The sequence below is a fragment of the Strigops habroptila genome, chromosome 5 (assembly GCF_004027225.2).
Source record: "Strigops habroptila isolate Jane chromosome 5, bStrHab1.2.pri, whole genome shotgun sequence".
NCBI classification, from domain to species: domain Eukaryota; kingdom Metazoa; phylum Chordata; class Aves; order Psittaciformes; family Psittacidae; genus Strigops; species Strigops habroptila.
In genome coordinates, this window is record NC_044281.2 from 18,071,913 (window position 1) to 18,094,008 (window position 22,096).

Below are 22,096 nucleotides of genomic sequence, written 5' to 3' on the forward strand. Positions count from 1 at the left end.
TATTTGTTATTTTTGTGTATAAGAGGAAAGGTTTATAGCAAATCTGTTTAATTTGTTTGTCAATACAGCTTTTCTCTCCCAGGTTCTCCAAAGCATGCTTATGTTTGCCTGAGTGGAGAAGGGATAAGCAGGTGTTTTTGTGCTGCTCTGAGAGCTAAGGAAAATTGAGAGTCATGTAGCAAAGCCAAAAAGTAATCATAGAATGGTTAGGATTGGAAGGGACCTTAAAGATCATCTAGTTCCAACCTCCCTGGCATGGGCAGGGAGGTCTTCAAATGTGTATAAAAAGTTGTTAAGGGACATGCAGATTCATTCTAATACAAAATTTGAAAACTGCATCTGTGGCACTTGTCTGCAGTAGTTAAAATTCATTTGAGGCTTTCTTTGAAAGTAGTCCAGCCTGTATTTCATAGTGATGCGAGTAATAATACAGGAAAACCTCAATGTTGCACTGTGTTTTATGGCTTGCAGCACAACATGATATATTTAATTTGTGACAGCTTATGAGTTAAACATCACTTTTGGAATTTTTCTTAACCTTAATGTTTGCATTTGATATGCAAGCATAGGACATACATTTTTATGCAGAAATAAAGTTGTCCATATCTTCTGTGGTGTTGTGTGATTCATTTCTAAGGCGAATGTGTATTTGCATTTCATGGCTGGATAAGAAAAAATGTATGGTTTTTTTCTAGTTTGCTTAAATGTCTTTATTGTCGTTTTTAGCACACAAGCAAGTCTAGTGCTTTTGTTCAACCTCTGTATAAAGAGTTTTAGTAGATGTTAGAACATGCCAGAAGGAATTATTTCTCCATTGTTCCAGAGATTAGGTAAAAATGAAGTGTTTTACCTCAAATATACAAGTACTGTATTTGGAAAAGAGAAATCAAATGTGGAGTGCAAGAGTAACAGCAGTAAAGCAGAAGAAAATGTAGCTCAGAGAGCAAACTGGCAACTGAGTGGCTCAAAGCCAGCCTTTTACTTTGGGATAAGTTAATACAACACACTGATTCACTGGAGATGATTATTTAATACTCTAAAGTGCTATGCTGGAGAACTAGTTTTTGGAACCATGCTCTGAAGGAGGAAAATTCCTAGTGAGACACTAGGAAAGGTGATGTGGAGAGATTACAGAATTTCAGTTTTTAAGACTGGTCAGGCAAACAATTGTTGAGGAAGATTTAGGCTGATCTGTCCCAAAGTGTGAGAAAATAAATGAGGTATCTTGCAGGTATTGACTTCTCTAGTATGAATTATTTTTTTTTCTCTGTAGGTTTAATTGGAGATATATTGGTTTCTTGAGAGTGCTTTGCAGTAATTAGCATTTGGCCATGTCTGAAGGGGCAGATGTTCCATGAGGTTCTTTCTGAACACAGGATATAAAGTGATAAGAAACAAAACCCCACATTTTAAACTGATTGCATTGCTTTGTGGGAGGCTAGGCTTGAAGATGTTCTAGGCATTTCTATATCAAAAGTGGCTTCTGTTTCTTAAGTAACTGGTAACAGCTCATGGTATTGTGCTATTTGTTTGGCTACATGATACCATACTGCATTGCAGTGCATTTCTGGTGTAGGGCTACATGAGAGGCTGTGTTCTAATGTAAATGTAAAATTTGGTGGAGGGAAGATACCTTGTTAATTTCAAGATGCACAATTCCTGGAATTGTCTATCTTCTGTGGTCCAGCCTAGTGCTGAATATGGTCTTGTTCCATGTTCTGTTTATCTTAACTAATACGGGATTGTTGTAGTTACCCTTTCATTGCATAAACTTTCAAATACGTATGTGCCCAGTTTTAGTATTTTATACATTTAATACAGTGGCTTAGTCTGTCAAAATGAGTTTCTACATTCTGGAACAGTTCAAGTAATCATGTATTCACTTGATTTCAAGTAACAGTAGTGTTCCTGAATAAACTTCAGAAAGTGTGCATAGCATACTTAAATGTATACAAATAAAGATACAAAAAAGTATGTATTTAGTTTGCTGGCTTTTGTTTTTCTTTCTTGTAGTTCTATGAATCTTTTTCTTTCTTTTTTTTTTTTTTTTTTTAACTGAAAAATAGGTAAAAATAGGTATATCTGACAGGAAATGAACTGCTGATGTCCAGCAGAGCTGGAAAGGGGAAGTAGTTGTAAAGTTTTTTGTTAAACTCTTTTTGCTGTGAAGGAGGTAGTAGAAAGTGGGTTTATCAAGAGGATACCTTCTATATTAGGCAATGGTTTATTACAGTGAGTTTTCCATGAGTGCCAAGCTGCAACATTGGCTTAAAGGGAAAATCCCACGTGTATTTGACCTTTCTTCTTTCCCATCCTTTTAGAGAGATGAAGTGCTGTGCTTTCTAGTTGTAACAGTCTCTCTTAACATTTAGTAGTAAAATGACCTTCTGGTAGCTTTTCTTACAAAACTGGGGGTTTTGCTGTTTTATTGAAAGGTGAAATAGATTGAGATTTGAAGCTCGGAATTCACCTGGCATTTGAGACTTGTGTGTGTTAAAAGGCTTATATGAAGTGCTGAAGCCGGTAAATCTGGCGCTTGGATATATTAATAGTTAGACCTCAAGGGTTAGGTTTTTTTTTTTTCTGTAGTTTGACTCATGAGATTAAGCATATTTGGTCCATTGTTGTACCAGTTTTACTCTGTGTCAAAGCAGGGCACTGGCTAGAATCAGTTTGCTTAAAGAGGAAATGGTACATAAAACTGTTTTAAGTTGTAACTGTAAAGTGATGTGGGCTATAATTTATAACTTTCAACGTTTCAATGTTTAAAATGAATTATATTTTTTAATGTCATAAAAACTTCAGTTATTTTGTGCAGTGTTTACTAATGTTGTAGGGTTGGTAGTGGTCAGTGCATAATTTTTCCTGATCGCTCAGGATGAAATAATGTTTAGAGCGTGCTGAAATTCTCTTATTTATATTTGAAAACTAATGTATGATGTCCTTCTTTTTAGATGATGCACTGGAAGATTTAAAATCTCAAAAGAAAAAAATAGTAAGTAAAACTTCAAGAAAAGCTAGTCGTTGTGATCCACTAAGGTGGTTTTGCATCTTTGCAAATTGAGTTTGATTGTAATATATAGATGAAGAGTGGAGGGAGGGAGGTGCAACTATTACCACTCCTCTGTTTTCATACATTTCCTAGTCCCACGCAAGGTTTTCCTTACCCCCAAATTACAAAGGACTGCTTACATATGAGAATAAATTGTCTCCTTGTAGTTTAACTTAAACCTATTGTTTCAGTGTTACTAGATCTATATAAAATGATTCAATTTTGTCAGAAAACGAAAATGTATGCTTTAACCTACTCATTGCTGACCGCTGCTTTTACTTTTGGTGCAACACTTAACACTTCTTATAATCCTATTTAAGAACATAGAGCGCAACTATATCCTTAATAGTTACCCTATCACTTAATGTCTTCATAATTAGCAAAAAGGCCTTTCATCTTCTCTGGATTAACTTTTTTATCAAGTGGTTGTTTATCTTAAATGCATCACCACTTAGTTCCCATCCTCCTTCATCTTATTTTAGTGCTACATATTTCTGCCATTCTTTCCTCTAAAAAATTATCTTGTAGTGTATCAATCCTGTCGGCTGTCTTGAGGTCATCTATTTTGTGAGCTGTGTGGACGAGTTAGCAGTATAAAACTGGTGTATGCTAGGTATTTGCTTTAACTGGATCAACAGTTAACCTCAGACAAATTTAGGATGGAAAAGATTCCAAGTCTTGGATAACTTGCACTCTTTGCAGATTTTTTTTTTAAAGTAATTTCTTCTCCACTTAATCATTCCATAGGGAAGTTTTCTGTTTACTTACATTGCTGGCTTCATCTCCTGCCTGGCAAAGTTTTACCTGCAAGGCAAAACTTAAAACCTGCCACCACAAAAAAATCCCAGCCAGTCAAAACCCAAACCTCCTTCTCCAAAGAGTCCTTCCTCCACGCAAAAAACTCCAAAAGCTGTAGTATGAGGCTATATTACTGAGTTTCCCAGAGTGTTCACCGCATGCCTTCTGGATTTTGCCATGGTAGCTAAATTAATCAAAAACCCACAACAAAGCTACCAAAAAGGTGTCAGGTAAGAATCTGGTATTATATGATCTTTACACGGAAAACGGATTTCACTAATCTTCCACTGATAACCTGTAACCTAATTATGTCATTGTTCTTTGGTGAAGAGGATTTGCTAATATTTACATATGTGATTCTTTATATTAAGGAATCTATTATACGAAATTATTCTTTGGGTGAGGTGATAAAAAAGGTGTTGGAGAGGTTTACATTTTTTGAGAACAAAATAAAGGAGTATGACAACTATGTTTTTAATTTTATTTTATGAAAACTGCCTAACAAATTAGGTAATCTCTCCAGTTTATGTAGTCATTGAATAGCTTTAGGGGGAACTTTCTTGGAACAGAGAAAGCACAATGGAGAACAAAACAGCTTTTGGAATCTTAAATGTAAAGCCTTCATTTCAGTTTAGGTTTCTGTAATCATGAAAATCTTCATGTTTGTTCTAGAAGAATGAGCAATGCTGAGCACTTCTTTAGAGAAAAGGCATTGAATAAAAGGAAACCAGGAAAAAGCTGTTTTTTAAAGGGGAGCTTTTTTTTTTTGTTTGTGTGGGGTTTTTTTGGGTTTTTTTTTTTTTTTTTTTTACTTTGGGAATTGATGCTGTTGAAACAAGATGCAAATGTGTATTTTGCATATGCAAAAAATTCAAACCAACATATTGTAGAAGAGCAGGCAGTAGTTTAAAGTTAAGCAACTGCATGAATACTTAGTGAATAATATAGAAATTATAGTGTAACTATGGAGAGTTTAAACCTGGAAATATAAATTACCGTTAGTATAAATGCATGTGAAGCTTTAAACATTAAAGAGAAACTTCTAATTTAAGATTAGTAAAACAAAGTTCTGGGAAGTACAATAACCTGTAACTGAGCTGTTTTTCAGTCTGAGGGGAATAAAAAGTCCATGGTTACTTCCTGATCTTGTGGGTGCTGGGTTCCTACAAAGGAACTAGAAACAGAAGAGTTATTGCAACCTCTTGAATCAGCACAGTGTTGGTATTTTTTACACAGAAGATTGACTCAGGAGTTTCATCACAATTTAAAGGTATTCAATTAAGCATTAAAATTAAATAAACATACATGAAACCTGGCATGTTGAAATGAGCTGAAAGTGGATGCAGGTAATAAGACTGAATATAATTTGTCTTTTAGATAAAAACACTCATTACATTCTGTAACAATTTGGTTTTGATAATATTCAGATTTATTTTTATTTTGGATTAACTTCATTAGGACTATCCGTGGCTATGAATACCTGTAGCAACACCTACTTTTTAGTAAAACAAAGCAAAAACCTTCACCAAGTAAAATAGTGGAAAGCAGGAAGGAAGGGGTTTTTTTTTCCCCTGTTGGGTTTGCTACTGAGTTTGCAAATAGGATTAGTTACTAAGATACTTATATTGTGATCCTCGAAGTATCTGGGATAAGTAAGTTGTGTATTTCCTGTTCATTAGTAATGCAAATGGTTTTCTGGTCACTGTCAAGCTGCCACAACAGCTATGGTTTTTCACTTCATTGCAGCTCAGCTACCCGATTGAGAAATCTTACGTTGAAGACTGTTGTCCTTTTGAAAAAATGTTACAGTATTTGTGTTTTACAGGCTTGTGGTCCACCTTTTCTCTAGTCACATTACTTATGTGCTGAAGAGTTCCTATAATGGAGTAAGTTCCTCATCTACTAGATGAAATGCCCTGGTGGCTGTGCAATGAGCTGCTCAATAGAACTTAAGTTCTGTTCAAAAGGCTTCAGTCTTTGGCGGCATAATCATGTGGATATTCATGTGGGTAAAATACCTGACACATACAAATATAGATATTTCATCTGGAAATGCCTGTTGATATTGTCTATCCTGTACTTTGATGCAGGATAGTTTGTGTAATACTTAATTTTCCACAGAACTGACTCTCTACACTAGTTTTTTCCTAGTGAATGTGTTTTTTCTTTATGGATTGTGGGTAGGGATTAAGTTCAATAGCTATAATTAAGGCACTACAAGATATGACTTTTTTCCCTCCTTGATCGTAAGACATGCTCTGGTTGTGTAGCTGTAACTTTGGCTTTAGAGTTCCTAGTTCATGAGGATGTCAGCCCTTAAGCCTGAATGTATAGATGAACAAGTTCAGAGGGTTAAGCATATTAAAGCAAGGGCACAGGACACCTATTAAGCTGCTACAAGGGGGAATTACTGGAGACTTTACGTGGAGCAGCAGTCTAAAGATGGGATAATTATTAGCCTGAGGACAGAGTTGCGAAGATACTATAGTAATTACTTTGCTAATGTTAGAATTAAGCTAAGCTTTACTGAAGTTTGCTCAGCTATTCTTATAGCAGGCTGAGTGTAATATTAGACTTGAACAGGCTTCCTAGCCATTTCAGATAAGAATTTAGAAAGTTGCTTCTGTTAATTTTCCAATAAGTCTGATTTCAAGACTGCCTTGGAGTGAACAGTGTGTGTGGGGAAAATTCAGCGTATGAATTTTGTTATTTAAAATAACTACTGTTTCATGAACTTTAAATTTTCAGCCTTCTAGGTATGTAAGACTGTAGATACTTTGATAACCGTCAGTATGTGACAAAAACTCTACTGGAAGTTGGTTGTTGTATAAGCCCAGTCTTGTCTACCCAGTGTATGCTAGAGTACTGCAAATGTGCAATTGGGAGCTCAAAATACAGTTAAAAATCATATTTACTGGTGAATGATCAAATGAGGTATTTCATGCAGTGTTGTCACAAAACAGTTACTTTGGTTGTTTTTACTGTTTGCATGGATATTGCAGAGTATACTTGATTATTGTGGCTTAAATGATTTATTTCCTATTTTAAGGAAACTTTTGCTGTGTGTACTGGCATATCTTACATGGTAGATTGAAATGAGTCCTGCGGCTTTGTGTGAACGTAAATAACTCTCCATAGTTGGGTTTGACATACCAAGTAATTCAATTTAAGAACTCACATGGTAGTATGGCAAATAAATAGCTTGCACTGTGCCAATACTTCAGACTTCCAGTGGCTAAATCACATTTACAAGAAGCTTAAAATACATTACTCATATTACTCTTGAGTACAGGCAACTGATGTTGTTGCAGCAGGAATTCTGTTTGGTTGCCAGTTAGAAAGGAGGCCATCCATGCAGTTATTCATAGGAGAGAATGTGGTGCATGACCACACTTCTTTATTAAGGTTAATTCCATGAAGTAAGTTTGACAAATCCCTGAGTAGGCTGATATTAACTTTCATAGACATTTCACTTGTGGTCTTGATTACTCAGTGTTTAAGTTTGATAATAATAGACTATGAATTAGCCCTTGGAAGAAAGTAGAAAATGTTTTTGTGGGAAAAGCTTTGGATCCCAGAAAAGTGTGTATTGTGGAGAAAGAGCAGGAGGTTTTGAGCACTTTGCTGTGTTAGTGAGCCAGTGCTCAGCACTAGGTTAACTTTTCCAAGGTTATGCTTCAGGATGGCCAGTAATCCAGAAGTCAGTCTGCTGATTCGCATCTATAAAGGAGATTGCTGTGGCAAGCGTACAAGCCAGTTTCTTCTGCTATGCAAGTATGGAGATAGTATTTAAATTTTACACAGGCCTTTCTTTACTTCTAGTAATTATAGTAATTTGCTCAAAGAGTGAATAAAGTTTGACCTCTTTGATTCCTTGTTTGGTATTGTTAGCCAAATTTAATTTTAGAAAAATGTATCCTAGAAGTGAAACCATGAGAACTGTGAGTGTGCTTACAGCAGTCTTGACAATTCCTATATGCTTTCAAGGAACTTGTAAAGAGTCAGTTGTGAAACTGAATTCTTGTTCAGCTTCAGCTTTAGTAGAACTATAAAGCTATATATGAATTTCAAAATATGAAGAGTAACTTGTTGAATTATCCAATAAATATATAATGTGAAGAATAACTAGTTTTTTTCCATTTCAAAATAATGTTACTGTTTTTGAAAACTTGAATATCCACAAATAACTACTGTCCTGTCTAATACTCCTGTAGCAAGAAGTGCATTAGATAAGGAAAGTGTCAAGTGACAGTGGAGCATTCTGTTTTTTCCCTTCCTAAAGGTCACTGTCCTGCAGAAGGCTATTTCTTATTTTCCTGTGTGGCTATAAAGACAATTGCATGCATTATATGTTCATTGATGTAAAGTGGCTCAGTTTTTTTGTTTTGATTTGGGGGCCAGATATTGACACCGATTGTTCACACGTCCCCAGTTTGCAGCTTCACCTCACTAACCTTACCCCTTCGTATAAAGTTCTTCCTTATGGTTTTCACTTTTATAAGAAATAAATACTTTATTTTTCCTATTAGACCTTTAATTCTGATCTTACCGCACTGTGTGACATTTGTTTCACAAAGTTAGTGGGTTAACTCCAAAGTCCTGCTGAAATACAAGTTTAGGAAATTAACTTTTACTTCCCTCTTCTCACTCCCTTTTGTTTCGATAGTAATTAACAGCCTGGATAGTATTCCTTGCCTTAAACTTCTGGTAGATGTGTAGGAGTGAGTGTTAAAAGGATACTATGTATCCATTAAATTGAGTGAATTTTATTTATCTCCTGAGGTCCATTTGTAATTCTGAGGTCTGTCTAAAGATAAAACCCCCTACAGAGTCTGTATACACAGAATGGCTGAAATGTTAGTTTCTCACTAGCTAAATAATGGCATAAAAGTCATGTTAACCTGCACTATTTGTTATTTTAGCAATGATAGATGAGTTTGCGAGAACTTAATTTTTTGACCACTGACCTTTTCAGTTTTGCAGTTTATGTCAACAGCAAACTTGAGAACAAACAAGCCCCCCATTTTTAGCTGAACATGGCCACTAGTCAGTATATCTAGGAGAAAAGGTCTGCTTAAGATACTGTAAAATGCATTATAATTTCTATACCTATTAGCTATTTGTCATAAATTCAACTATCTCCATTTTAAAGTTAAGCTGCTTCTGATGTTGGCTGTTAACCGCTAAAACGATACTTTACTAGTGATTACTTTTTTAATTAAGCCCATGTATTAACTATAAAGCCACTTGAGTGCATTGTAAATAAAATGCTGTAATAATGAAGTGCTTTAATTACACTCCCTAAAGTATGCATAGTTCTCAGTAAATTTTTTTATTTAAATTCTTAACATGTTCTTTTTTTCTGAAAAGCATATGAGTCACTGTAAAGATGGAGATCCAGTCTTTAGAGTCATTTGAGCAAATTCCATGGCTGTTCTCTAGTTAGTGAGTTTTCACAGCGTTTGCAGCAAGCTAATTGCTTCTGCTAATAAATAATCTAAAATCGATGCTGACAGCAGTTAATTGGCACAGAGACTTTATTCCGTAAAGCACTTGGCTAACGACCTTCCTTAAATTAATAGCATTAAGTGCTATGAGGAAATAAATCTAAGCAATTGCCTGTCATTCGCTTGTCATGTCTAATAACTTCCAATAATGATGGCTGATAGATTTTTGCACATTCCATTATTGAAGTTGGTGCTTGTAATTATTCTCCTCATTATATGTAAACAATTAGCAATATTTGGTGTTTCCTTGCAATAAAGCTGTTAAATAGAAGTAGCCCATTAGAGTTTAGAAACTACTTTTGGAAGCAAAATTTCATTTCCAATACTGCAAATCTGTAGGTACCTGAACATGCTACTGGTTCATTGGACTGAGCTTCACATTTTGGTAACATTAGTAAGTTGCTTGTAAATGGGAGGATAAGGAGGGTAAAATACTTTGAATTATTCTGTGTTGATGTGTGGAACCTTTTGTTTCCAGCTTGAGGAAGTAATGGAGAAGGAAACATACAAGACTGCTAAATTAATCCTTGAAAGGTTTAATCCAGAATCAAGTGCAAAGGTAAGAATCTTGGTATTGATACTGATTTAATATGAAAGGTACTATGGAGCTGAACATTCAGATAATGTTATTTATAATTAATTGGCAGGAGGCTGAACTGCCATCTGCTGGAACATCTGCAACCTCAAGACCTGGACAAGGTAATAGCCCTGTAAAACGGGTGCTCTTTAGCATAGACATTCATCTTTCATAGTAGTTTCCGCTCTAGAAGTCTCTCTGTGATAAAAATTGTAGATCAATTGACCTTTATTTAGGGTTAATAGACTGTTTATTAGACTATGCCATTACTGTTCTCTATTTTTCAGACAAGGGCTCTATTGCTAAAGGCCAGTGCTCTTCTAGTCAGCAGGATGTTTAGTGCTGCTTGGTGCTAAAGCAGAGAGAAAACTAACTTCCTGTGGCATGCTAGCAAGTTTTCTGGAATACTAAGCTGCTTGCAAGTCTGTTCATTGGCTTAGTTTTTCAATTCCGTTTCTATATCTGGTTAGTTAGGCCTTTCCTAATGCAGTGCTTAACCTACTTACATATGTTGGATGGAGAGATTCCACAAAGCTAGCACAGAAATAATTTCATTTAGTCATTCTGGTATAGAAGAGATATCACCATCATTTTTGAAATTCCTAGTAAGTTATATGATTGTTGTCTTCCCCTCTGACCAGGCTGTGTAAGTAGCGATGGTGACAAGTGAGTTGTGCAGTCTGTTAACTAGTTAGTTAACTGTGTTAACTGTGCAGACTAGTTAACTAGTCTTGTGTATGCTTGGGTTTACAAAGCATAGTGCATGTGCTTTTGATCCAGGGTTCTGAATTGGCCAAAACCAGGTTAGTTGGACTTAGCATATGTTGTGTTTTGTTGATTTTTGACGTGATTGGTAATAGAAGGGCTGTGAGTGAGAGGTTTTGAGAGAGTAGTATTTCTGAGAGCCAACCACTATAGACTGGGATCTGCATTAGTAAGTGTGTAATAGGAGTAGATTTGTAGAGTGAAACGGTTGTTGCTGAGGAGTTTGCCCACACTATATATGTTTAGGGAGTTTTATTTAGGGCTAGCTGTAAACTGGTCTCATGGACCTGGTGGAGGGCATCTTTCAGTTCAGTTTCATTTGAGAAGAACGTAAATGCTGTTCTCTGAGACTGTTGTGGTACAAACCAGAGACCTCTTAAGTGGGCACACATCTGAGAATGTAAAGTACACTTCTCATTCAAACATTACTTGACTCCTTTAGGTGCATCCACATTAAACAAAGTGATTCACTTTAGCCTGAATAAAAGTTCAGTTTAGCCTTGGAGACGACTTTGGAAAATAAATTTTTTTAAGTTATCATGGCTTATGGGCGGATTCAATGATCTTGAGGGTCTTCCCAACCTAAATCATAACATAGAATCATAGAATGGTTTGGGTTGGAAGGGACCTGTCATGTTAAGGGAACCCCTTAATGTGATGGGACCTTAAAAATCATTGCTGTTTCTATGATTCTAGAAAATTTTGTTCATGTATGGCACAACTTATTTTTTTCCCTTTAATCTGTTCTCGAAAACGTTTTGGTTTGAAATTGGTGCTGGTTTTTGTTCATGTAAAAGTGGATATTCAGACTATTGTCTTTTGTAGATACATTATAGTTCAGGAGGGACTTGCTGTGTTTGGCTTGTGGAGGCTTGTAAATAACCTGTTCTTGGTATGTGCAGTAATTATTTAATTTTTTAGCTATCAAAACCCTACTACCTTATTGCCGTTCACATTATGTATCTGCCCAAAGTGAATATTTGCTTCTGTTCTGTGCAGTATATAACTTGCTGTAAGTAGATGACACCTCAATGTGGTTGTGATAAAATTTGGTGTATACAATATATGGCAGAATTACAGTGATTTGGAATACTAAACTACCTGTTAACAAGTTAACCTTAAAGATTCTCTCCTCTTTGTTCACTTTGGACACAGACTAGCCAGGCAACAGAACTCATTATCTTGAGCTCTGTAATTGAGTCTTTTTGAAAAGAGGGTAAATAATGACTAATGTGTAATCAGATTGGACATTGTCATGTATGAGGCAGCTGATGAAAGGTTAGTTGGTATGTTTTTGACTTACCAGTTGGAATGGAAACTTGCGCATCCTACTAATACAAAGATTTAATCAGCATTACATAATAGTTGGTTCTCAGAAAAACAAGTGTTAGCGCCCCAATTTTCGTATGTATTTAGCTCTTCTTGCAGTTTTCGTGATTTTGACAGCACTTCTTAAATAATTGTGGTTTTATCAGATGATTCAGATGAACCTTGAGTTTGGTGTAAGAAAGCACCTGGAAATCCAGAAGGAAAGGAATTTGAAAACTTAAGTACAGTTTATCTATTCAGAAATGTTTGGAGGGATAGAGTTAATAAGCATGTATTTATGCAGCACTCTGGCTGTATGAAAAAAAAAAATTGGGTAAGTATATTGGCAGTGGACTAAACATTTATCAAGAATATTGTGTTACCTGCTCGCTTCATTGTGCTAATACAACTGTTACCAGATCTGTATTGTAAACGAGCTTGCCCCATGACCAGAATTTAAAAATAATGCAGTAGGAGATGGTTGCAAGCTGTGGGATAGGTACAGGCATGAGGAAGGAGAAAGAAAATGCTTGGTTGGTCTTTGCCACTAAAGCCAATAAGTTATGTGAACTATATATTGACCTGCATTGTGCTTTAGCTCTTTAAAAATGATGTATTCATATCTACAAAAATCAAGGAGTTTTGAAGTGAGGGAGAAAGAAAATAGTTATGCTTATAAATATGAAAAACACAGCTGTCTCACCACTGGCAATATCTTAATATTCTTTAAAAGATCATACTGCATCATCAGTTGTGAGTAGTAGCCCTGTTAAGTAACGTGTTTGTTTATGTATCTGTATTATTCAGTGCCAGTAACTGCAGAATTTGGACTCCAGTGTGCTTAAAGAGTAAAAGTTCTATTTTTAAGTTATTTATCTGGCTTCATACACTTGGTTTGTGGATGCTCAAAAAAATCATTCAAAGTAGAAAAAACCTTGGAAAATTGCAAACTTCTTTAAAACTACATCAGCAGTAGCTGTGTACTGTGTTAGCATTGAGACCTAATGGACGTGTTACTTGGCCAACTTGTGGAGCTTGAGTTATGGAAATCTGGAACTTTGCAACAGGCTCACTATTAACACATTGCATCTCAACATAAGGCAATTTGAGAAGTATATAGATCATATCCAGTTACTGCAGAAGAATATTAGGGCTGTTATGGTTGAAGCAGAAAGCAGGTTTAAAGGAATTAGAGGAGTTCATGGGCAACAGGGTTCATATGTGATACTAAAAATGATTAGACAGAGCTGTACTCTCTAATGTTGCTGACCACACATTTATGGATCCTGAGAGTAGTATAGGAGATGCAGGCAACTGAAATCATTCAGGTCTGTGTGTTGTCATTAAATAACATCTGCAACCAGTGTAAGAGATGGAGTACTGGCATGGGTGTACTATTGGTCTCTTCATGGAGAGCATTTATAATTTTCTCATAAGTTCTTCTGGTAACTTCTTGGGAGCAAGAGAGCATTTGCAAGTTCTCTTAAGTATGAAATAAAGAATAGAGTGAAAGCTAAATGAACTAATGAACTTCTAAGTGTCTATGTGTGTATGTAAGCCTTGTGCTTACCTGATACTATTTTATGGAAACTAACAGTAAGTCTTGCATTGTTACTTCTGTAATGAGACTAAAACTACTGAAGCACATCTCTAATACTGACTGTAAAGTACTTGGGTTCAACACCTTTGCAGGCCCAAAAATATGGCGAAAGGGTCATTAAAGTAGCAGTAACTTTTTAAAAACTGAGAGCTTTGTTAAAGGAGGCTTGCCAAAAATGACCCTTCAGAAAGAACAGGCTAAATGGGCAAAACTCTTGCAGGCGGCATGGAAATTGCTTAGAAATAGTGTATTAAGGACTCAGAGTAAATGTGAATATATCCATGACCTATTGAAACAGAGCTGTTAAGCAACCAAAATTGACATGCTTAAACCACAGCCTTCAAAATGTAGAAGTAACATCCATATGTAGAAATTATAGTCATGATCTTTGACATCTTTGTATGTAAAACCATAATAAAGCAGGTTTTGTGATGAAAAACTGAAGAAAATGTTAGCAGTGGATTAAAATGTCTTTACAGATATTTAAAATGATTTTGAACAAGTGGAGTTAAGCTTCATATTTATCACTTCTTTTTTTAAAGACCTGTGGAGCTGAGAGGAGTTGAGAAACTGCATACCTTTAGCTTGATTTTTGAAAGTGGTATGTGAGTGGAAACTAACACAAACTTGAAAATTTGGATAAATTGAGGGGCAGAATCAATATATTGTTTGTAGATGAGTCATGCCTGTTGGTCAGATGGCATGGAGAGGATGGTGCAATTATTGTAATGTAGTTAGACTTGAAAGGTTACTGGTAAAGTCTCTCACAAAAAGCTTTCCAAGAAATCTCAGTGGTGAGGTTTGTCATAAATGAATTCTTGATTAAAATAAAACTTTGAACACATGAGCAGTTTTCAAAATAGAAACAAGTCACCAAGGAAACCTTAATGGAATTTCTGCAACTACCTCACCAATTTATCCTGTTTTCCAGATTCTGAACAGTTTAAGTAGTGAGGGGACTTGCTAAAACCAAGTTAAAGTACAGAATCTTTATGCTCATTGGGTGATCTAACTTGAATGATAAAGTTGTGTGCAGCAATGTAGTCATGCACATGAAGGTGTGGCAGGGGAAAGCTAGTAATTTGTTCTGCTATTAATTGAATTAGGCGGACTTTTAGTAAGACTCTGCAGTTGTAGTCTTCTAATTGATTATATCTAAGAGGTTTTTTTATTATGGTGTGTATTAATCCTATTTATATGTACAGATAAGTAAGCAAGAACATAGCCTATGTATGTTGCAATTTTGTGGCACTAGTTGTTTGTGATTTTCCAACAGAGCTTGTGTTAGTACTCCAGTGATACCAGCTTTTTCTTAGCTAATGTAAGCTGATGTCGCATGCTCCCTGCCTCCTCCAGCCTTTACAGAATCTTAGTGTGGTAGCACTGTACTTTTGGGGACAGGGATCATTCCTTCAGACTTTAGCACGCCCTGTGGCTGATCGCCAGTGGACCTGTAAACTGACTGCTAAGGATTTAAACTCTTCCAGCCTGGCACTAAGTCAGCAGATAAAATCTCTCTCATCTTGAAATTTAGGGAGATGAATTTAAAGTTCAATTAGAATGTTAAATTCAATTTCTTGTGAAGGAAGACAAGCAAGCTTGTTGAAACTAGTGGGAATGCTAGAGTGCTGTGTGGACTACTGTAGCCTTAGGTGTAGGCATTCTTGGGATGTACGTTTTAGAGTCTAAGCTGTCACTTGTTATCCATGTTAATGTCTGCAGCCCTAAAGTGAGGGTTACATTTCAATTTGGTTTGTTGCAATAGTGTATTTCAAAGGCTGCCTGGAGGTGATGAGGTTTAGATAGGATGAGAAGTAGATGACAGTGACGCTGCTGTTCATGAGCACTGTTCCTGGTTTGTTTTGGGAAACAAACTTCTGTATAAATATAGTGGAACTTCAGGTTTGCATGAATAATATCCAAGCCTTAATATATTACTGGAATTGTATTCCCATTGGTATTACTAAGAACTCTGGCTTCATATAAGAACTGAAGAAACCTATTTTTCACAATATCTATTTAATAGTAACTGATAGTGGAATGAGAGGACGTGAAAGCAAGGACATGTTCCATCAGGCCCTGTTCTTGCTTCGTGACAATCTAAGCACATGACTTGTTGGTGGGGTTGCTGAAAAAAGTGAACAAAAAAATATGATCTGAATGAAGCATTACATTTTCTTCTGGCTTTACAATTGTTTCCATCTACCCAGTCTGAAATTTTTTTAGTAACTCTGGGCACTTAGCCTGGATATTTTAGACATGACTGGATAGTTTTTGGTCCCGTGTAAAGCTAAATACTTGGAAGCATGTTTAAATCATAAACAGTGGTCAGTTCTGTCTGTATGCTGTAGCTTGACTCTAGCTGTTCCGATCTTCAACATTCTGCCTTAGAGAACAGAATTGTAAGGTAGATATCTGCTAATTTTCTTCTAGAAGAATTTTGCCCGAAGTATTTAACAGTTAATTATTATTGTTTTTTAAATACAGTATTCTATGTGTGGGTTATTTCTATGGTATGCTCAGCCAGGCAGCTGGTGATCTTTAGTTACAGACCTTTCTGGTTTTGTTTGACTCTAATTTGCTGGTTGGAATAATGATATTAATGTACTTTTACTAATGTCTTGCTTGAAATGCTAGATATTAAATTCTGTATGCACATATTCTTGTCAGAAATTCGTCAGAGGACCACAGCTCAAAGAAATGCTTCTACACCCCCACCTCCAAGTCCTAAACAAGGCTCTCCAAAATCGCTGGTTCCAGCATCTCCTAATCTGCAGAGAGACGCATCAGTTCTAAGCGGACCCCCAGAAAAAACTGTTGTGCCACCCTTGCAGTCAAATGTTTTACCAAGACGCCCTGGATCTCCTGCTACTTCAGTGTCTGGAATGGGTAAACAGAGCACTTAATGTTATTTACAGTTTATATTGTTTTCTCTGGTTACCAATAAAATAGGCCATTTTCAGACAGTATGGAAATGGCATTTCATTTGGAAATAGCAGAGCAGTTATCTGATTAAGCAGGAGTTCCATATTCAATTAGCCATAACTCTCTACAGCTGGCACCTTTTGATGCTGAAACCTATTGCCTGAGCTCATTTAACTGTTATGGCTTTTTTGTTTAAATGGCAATAAAACTTTGCAGTATTCTGTAGTCAACAATATAGCATACCTTTTTATGTTCTTAGTTTAGAAGAGCTCTACACTTATATAAATCAGATACAGAGGAGAACACTTTCAGAATACATTCATGTTTCTCACTAAACCCTGCACATATTTTTTAACATGTATCTTGACATTTATTTAAATTTTTACTCTAGGAGGTATAGTCATGCAACCTATACCCATAGATTAAAGTGTAAAAGATCAAATACATTGAAAAAGTTGCCTGTTGTAGCTGAATTCTTCTAAAATGCATTGTTATTTTGGTAGAAGAGTCAAAAGTTTAGCAACAGGTTGAAATCTGATAGAAATGAATGCTCTGTAAAATTTGTTTTTGTATCCTGAAAATGCTGTTTCCCTTGATTTGTGGGTTGGTCTTCAGGTGGGATGGATTTGATTAAATAGAACATGAACTAAATTCTATGGGAGGGATAGCAAAATTTGAGAGTTTTGGGTGGGAGGCGTTCTTATTCTCCTCATGCATGGTAAAGCTGTGTATGGGTTAGTGCCAGGACTTTCATTTGTTGCAGGATGTCTGCAAAGTTGTATCACAAGGCAAGAAAGGAGATGAATGCTGTCTTGAAAATAGAAGGGATGCAATTTGCCAAGAATCTTCTGAGCATCACTGTAATGTGGAGTAGTTCTTTGCTCTTCGTACAGTGATCAAGAGTATTTTCCTCTGCCCCGTGTTCCTTGTTTTTAACTTGGAGTTACCCAAGTCTTACAAACTGTATGTCCTTGCTTACTTAACTTCCATGACACAATCTTAAAGTAGGACTATAAATGATATGCTGACACACAGTCTCTTAATGAATGTTAAAATGCCCGTTTGTATTGTTTAGTGTAGTGGAATAAACTTGTCATGAAAAGCTGTGATCTCACACTTCTCTGCAGAGTTCATTAGGCCTTATTTTCTGTTAGTAATTGTTTACCTGTATTAGGAAGCTGCTAGATTTGTTTTTATCCCTGAAGTGAAGTGTAAAGGCAAGTTATTACTAAGTTTTAGTTATCTTGAAGTACCAGAAATCGGCTCCTTGCACCAGGAAATTGGTCATTTGGTTACAAACCACGTTTACTGAAACCTGCTTACTGAAAATTCCTTAAAGAGTTTAAAATCACATATTCCTTCTTGTTTAAGAAGCTGGCTGTATAATAAAATATTATCAGCTATATAATAGTTTTATTCTTAGAGGAAGGTTAGGGTACGTTGACTAAGCTGGATAAAATTCAGCATTTACTGCAGAAATGCTTTAGAGGAAGAAGGGAAAAAAGTAATGGACTTGTTTGAAAGGACAGTTACCAAGCCTGTTAATTACAATATTTAGTGTAGTTTTTGTGATAATGCTTTATATGGACATTTTTTCCCCCCCACAGTATTGAGCAAATGTGTTATTTTGTTGTAGATAGCAATGGAAGCAACTGCAATTGTCAGTTGATGTGGAAGCCCTGTTTTGTATTGAATTTTCCCAAAACTTTCAGGCATATAAAATCTCAGTCATGTAGCTGTAGTGAAAAGTACGTTAGTTCAGTATCTGTAGAAGTAGTATCATTGTACCTAAGTTTATGCATGGCTTGAAACAAATATGAATAGCCTTAATTATCTCTACTTTAGGGAAGATTAATAATTCATTTTCATTATACTATATTTTGTAGAGGAGAATCAATTTAACGTGCATTACCACAGAGCTCCCATATGTTTGAAAATTAATAACCAGCAGGTAGTTGAGAGTTTGCCAAGCTTTGCAGAAATGACCAGTCTTTCTACAATGATTGCTTTTGATGTTTATATTAATTACTGGTGTCCATAACAGCATGAAAACTAAGATGGTTGGTTTGAGTTATTAGTAGGCAGGTAACTGAAGTTCTTCTTGGAGTGTGTGGTGATGTTTCATTCTAGGTAACCTTATTTAATTTTTACATTGTTTATTAACTTCCAGAAACTTTTCATATGTTGGTGATGTTTAGCTCATATGGAAATTTGGTCTTTTGAATATAGGGCTTAATACACATTTGAATGTTCGCCAGGTATTCTAGAGTTTTAATTTTAGGGCAGATTGTATTGGTGCTCCAGATCGTTACTTCACATCTATGTTGGATGTTGCCCATTCAGGTTTGGGTGTGGTTTTTTTTTTTTTTTTTTTTTTTTTGTTGTGTGTTTTTTGTTTTTTTTTTTTTTTAATGGAAGTATTGGGTCTTTCAGGTTTTTGTGAAGCTTTTAGGAATTGGATTTTGCCTGAACTCTTTTCTGGACAGCTTTTTCAGAATCTATAAAATGAACCATTAGGTCCAGTTTATGTTGCATTGAATTTGTTCTGCCTGGGTGCTGTGAGGGTTTTCTTAATCTGGGTTCCTGATTGTTGACAGAATACAGGAATAATTTGAGAATGCATTCCCTGATATCTTCTGAATTCAGTTCTCTCGTTTGTGAGAATGAGGGTTATTTTTAAAACATTTGTGTTGAGCATCAAACTTTGTGCTTATCGAAGCATTGTAAATTCCAGTATTTTCTAATCAAATTTTCTTGTGCTTGTAAAGATGAGGACAGTCCATTTGGGTCAATTATCCAGTATTGATGAGAGGTGCTTTGAAAGGCTCTGCTGTTAGAAATATTACAACCTTAATGGCAAGATTAGTCTCATTCTATGTGTTGCACTTTGAGAGGGTCTGCTGAAAATGTTTGATTCCTGAAATGTTTCTGACGTTTGCGGTAGAGGATGGAGGTTAGCTGTACTTGGCATTCAGCTTGAGGTTTACCACAATGTAGCAGATTCTGTGAAGGTTGAAAGGTAGAAGGCTTGAGATGGTAATTGCTAGCAGCTACATTTAATGCTGTGTTTAAACTTAAAGCCCATCTTGGATCAGCTTATCAAATAGTAAGACTTGCTGTGTTGTCTTTGCCTGTGTGAACTCTATTCGAGGTACAGGTTACTTCCGTGCATTTATGTACGCACATGTTTATGAAAGAGTATCAGTTGCGTTGGAAGCTATGACTGTGCATGTTCTTCGTGATGCAGTCCCCAGCTAAGGTGCTACAAGAAAGCTAGATCTGTCTTCTGGGAAGCTTGAAGTCCAGTGTTTTTTCCATGGCATCTTTCAATTAAATGTCCTTCTAAATTAGTTCAACTTGGTAACAAACTCTACTCTCCTGGGAGTCCATTATTTAGATTTTTCAAAAATCCTTTTTGCATCTTCAGGCAGTGGATTTAGTTTGTTTTAGCCTTTAGCTTCCTCTTTATTTATTGGGCATCATTGGGGATTCTGTGAAACATATCTTCTCAAGAAAAATATTGGAAGCATACAGCAAATGGAAAGAGAATTGAAGGTCGAGTCTGTTGTCACTAGAAGTCTTTATTTTAAGCCATTCCTTTCGTATATCTTTTTTACTGGTCATAGTGAGAATAGCTACAAGCTAGAACTCTTCCATGAGAAAACACTGGTCACTTTTTCTGCCTTGAGACTTTCACTTCTATGAAATATACTCAGTTCTTGCATGCCTTAAGATTACCGCATGCTCATCTCGGTACAAAACCTGCTAATATTAGTTCATTTTTTTTTCTGTCTAACCTTCATAACTATCTTGAACTTGAAAAGGACTTTTGCATTGCTACAAGTAAGCTTGTCATTGGGTTAAACTGAGTCGTACCTGTTGGGTTTCATAATTTTGTCTTCAGGTGGCTTGAAGCTGACCATTTTGTCCCGGTTTCAGAGTTCCGAAAGGACTGTTTTGTTGTCCTACTCAAACACGGGTTGGTTTTCTGGGTTTTTTTGTTGTTTGTGGTGGTGGGTTTTTTTTGGTTGGTTTGTGTGTGGTGTGTGTGGGGTTTTGTTTGTTTGTTTGTTTGTTTTTTTTTTTGTTTTTTTGTTTTTTTTTTTTTTTGTTTTTTTCTTTGGTTTTTTTTGTGTGTGTGTGTTTTGTTGTGGTTTTTTTTTTTTTTTTTTTTGTGTGTGGCCTTTGAATGTAATTCATAAAGGTCTTACGGGTATTTCTGTAAGACATTTTAAGTCTTCTGTTGTCCCTCCTACCCCCCAGTGCTCACTTAAATATCTCGCATTCAGGAATGACTGTATGATATGTTTGTTCAAAGTACCGTAACTTAATACCTTCTGTGCTTGCGTAAAATGTGTCTTGTCCAGAAGTGTGGCCTTGAGAAGGAGTTTCAGTTATTTGAATGGTCACATCTAAATGATTCAGGCTTAGTTTCTTACCAAATCATGTTTTGCTCATTATGAATAACATCATCTGTTTTAAGGCTGGAAAGGAAGGTAGGCATAAGAACTCAAAGCTACATATGTGGAAATTGGTAGCTTGCAGTGGTCTTGTACAATAAACCAGATGTTTTAAAACTTTTTGGAAAGACAGATTTGGGCCACTGGTCTATTTTAATTGCCATATGCAAACAGAGGTGGAAAAGGTAGTGCTAACTATTGCTGTTACCTCTTTCTGGTGGAGTTTTGTTTTGATAATAGTTTGTTAAACACATGGGATATGAAAAACGATATCTGAATAGTGGCCTTCTGGCTTCCTTGATTAAACATAAATCTGAAAGTATCAAACTTTCTATTAAACATGGGATTACCAAAATATCAAATGGCTAGACAGGTTTAATGTGTAGACTGAATTCACACTGAGGGCATGCTCATGTGGTATAGTAACTACACAGAAACCAGCGGGTGCTTTTTTGGTAACATCTTTAATTCTTCTACTGTTGCAGTTGGTTTTACCAGATTTGTAGCTGTAAATTTGAAGTGTTGAATATGCAGAATTGAGAATATATGAAGAAAACTTAAATAAGGAGTTTTTCTTTGCTTAAAAAGCCTCTATTTGTAATTATTAAATACGATTGATGCCTTAAGTTCTTTAGAAATTATAAATGTAATTACATATGCAAGGTGTAAAAGTAGATAAGCTAAAGGAGAAGAGAAACTTTCAACTATTGTGGGTTTAAAAATCTTAACAGCTTTCCTAGTGGACTAAGAAATATGGCCATGTATATTAAGTAGGTGCAATTATTTTATTACACTAGCATGCACAGTGAAATACCATACTTTATGTAATAGTATAGTTGAAAATAATTTTGACACAGTTCGTGTCTTCCTAGGTCTTCACCCTCCAGGCCCTCCTTTAGCAAGACCTATTCTTCCTCGAGAAAGAGGAGTTGTGGATAGAGTTATTGAATATTTGGTTGGCGATGGTCCTCAGAACAGGTAAAATGTTGCTAAAGGAAGTACCTAAATACTCAAGAAATAGGAAGCTTCTTAAGTTTAAGCCACATGTGTCAAGGTTAAAGAATTACAAATTAATTGTCCAAAACTTTTGTAATGAAATGGCCC

The 22,096-nt window shown here is 35.8% G+C and overlaps 1 protein-coding gene across 5 annotated transcripts in view; it reads left to right on the forward strand.

Moving 5' to 3' along the window:
- The window catches only part of LNPK (lunapark, ER junction formation factor), a 42,441-nt gene that overhangs the window by 10,668 nt on the left and 9,677 nt on the right, over positions 1-22,096 (forward strand). For all 5 annotated transcript variants that reach the window (XM_030488713.1, XM_030488715.1, XM_030488717.1 and 2 more), the window contains exons 6-10: positions 2,955-2,995; positions 9,836-9,916; positions 10,005-10,056; positions 16,278-16,496; positions 21,865-21,970. In XM_030488713.1, the coding sequence (XP_030344573.1) occupies positions 2,955-2,995; positions 9,836-9,916; positions 10,005-10,056; positions 16,278-16,496; positions 21,865-21,970 (499 nt within the window). The remainder of the gene's footprint in view (positions 1-2,954; positions 2,996-9,835; positions 9,917-10,004; positions 10,057-16,277; positions 16,497-21,864; positions 21,971-22,096) is intronic.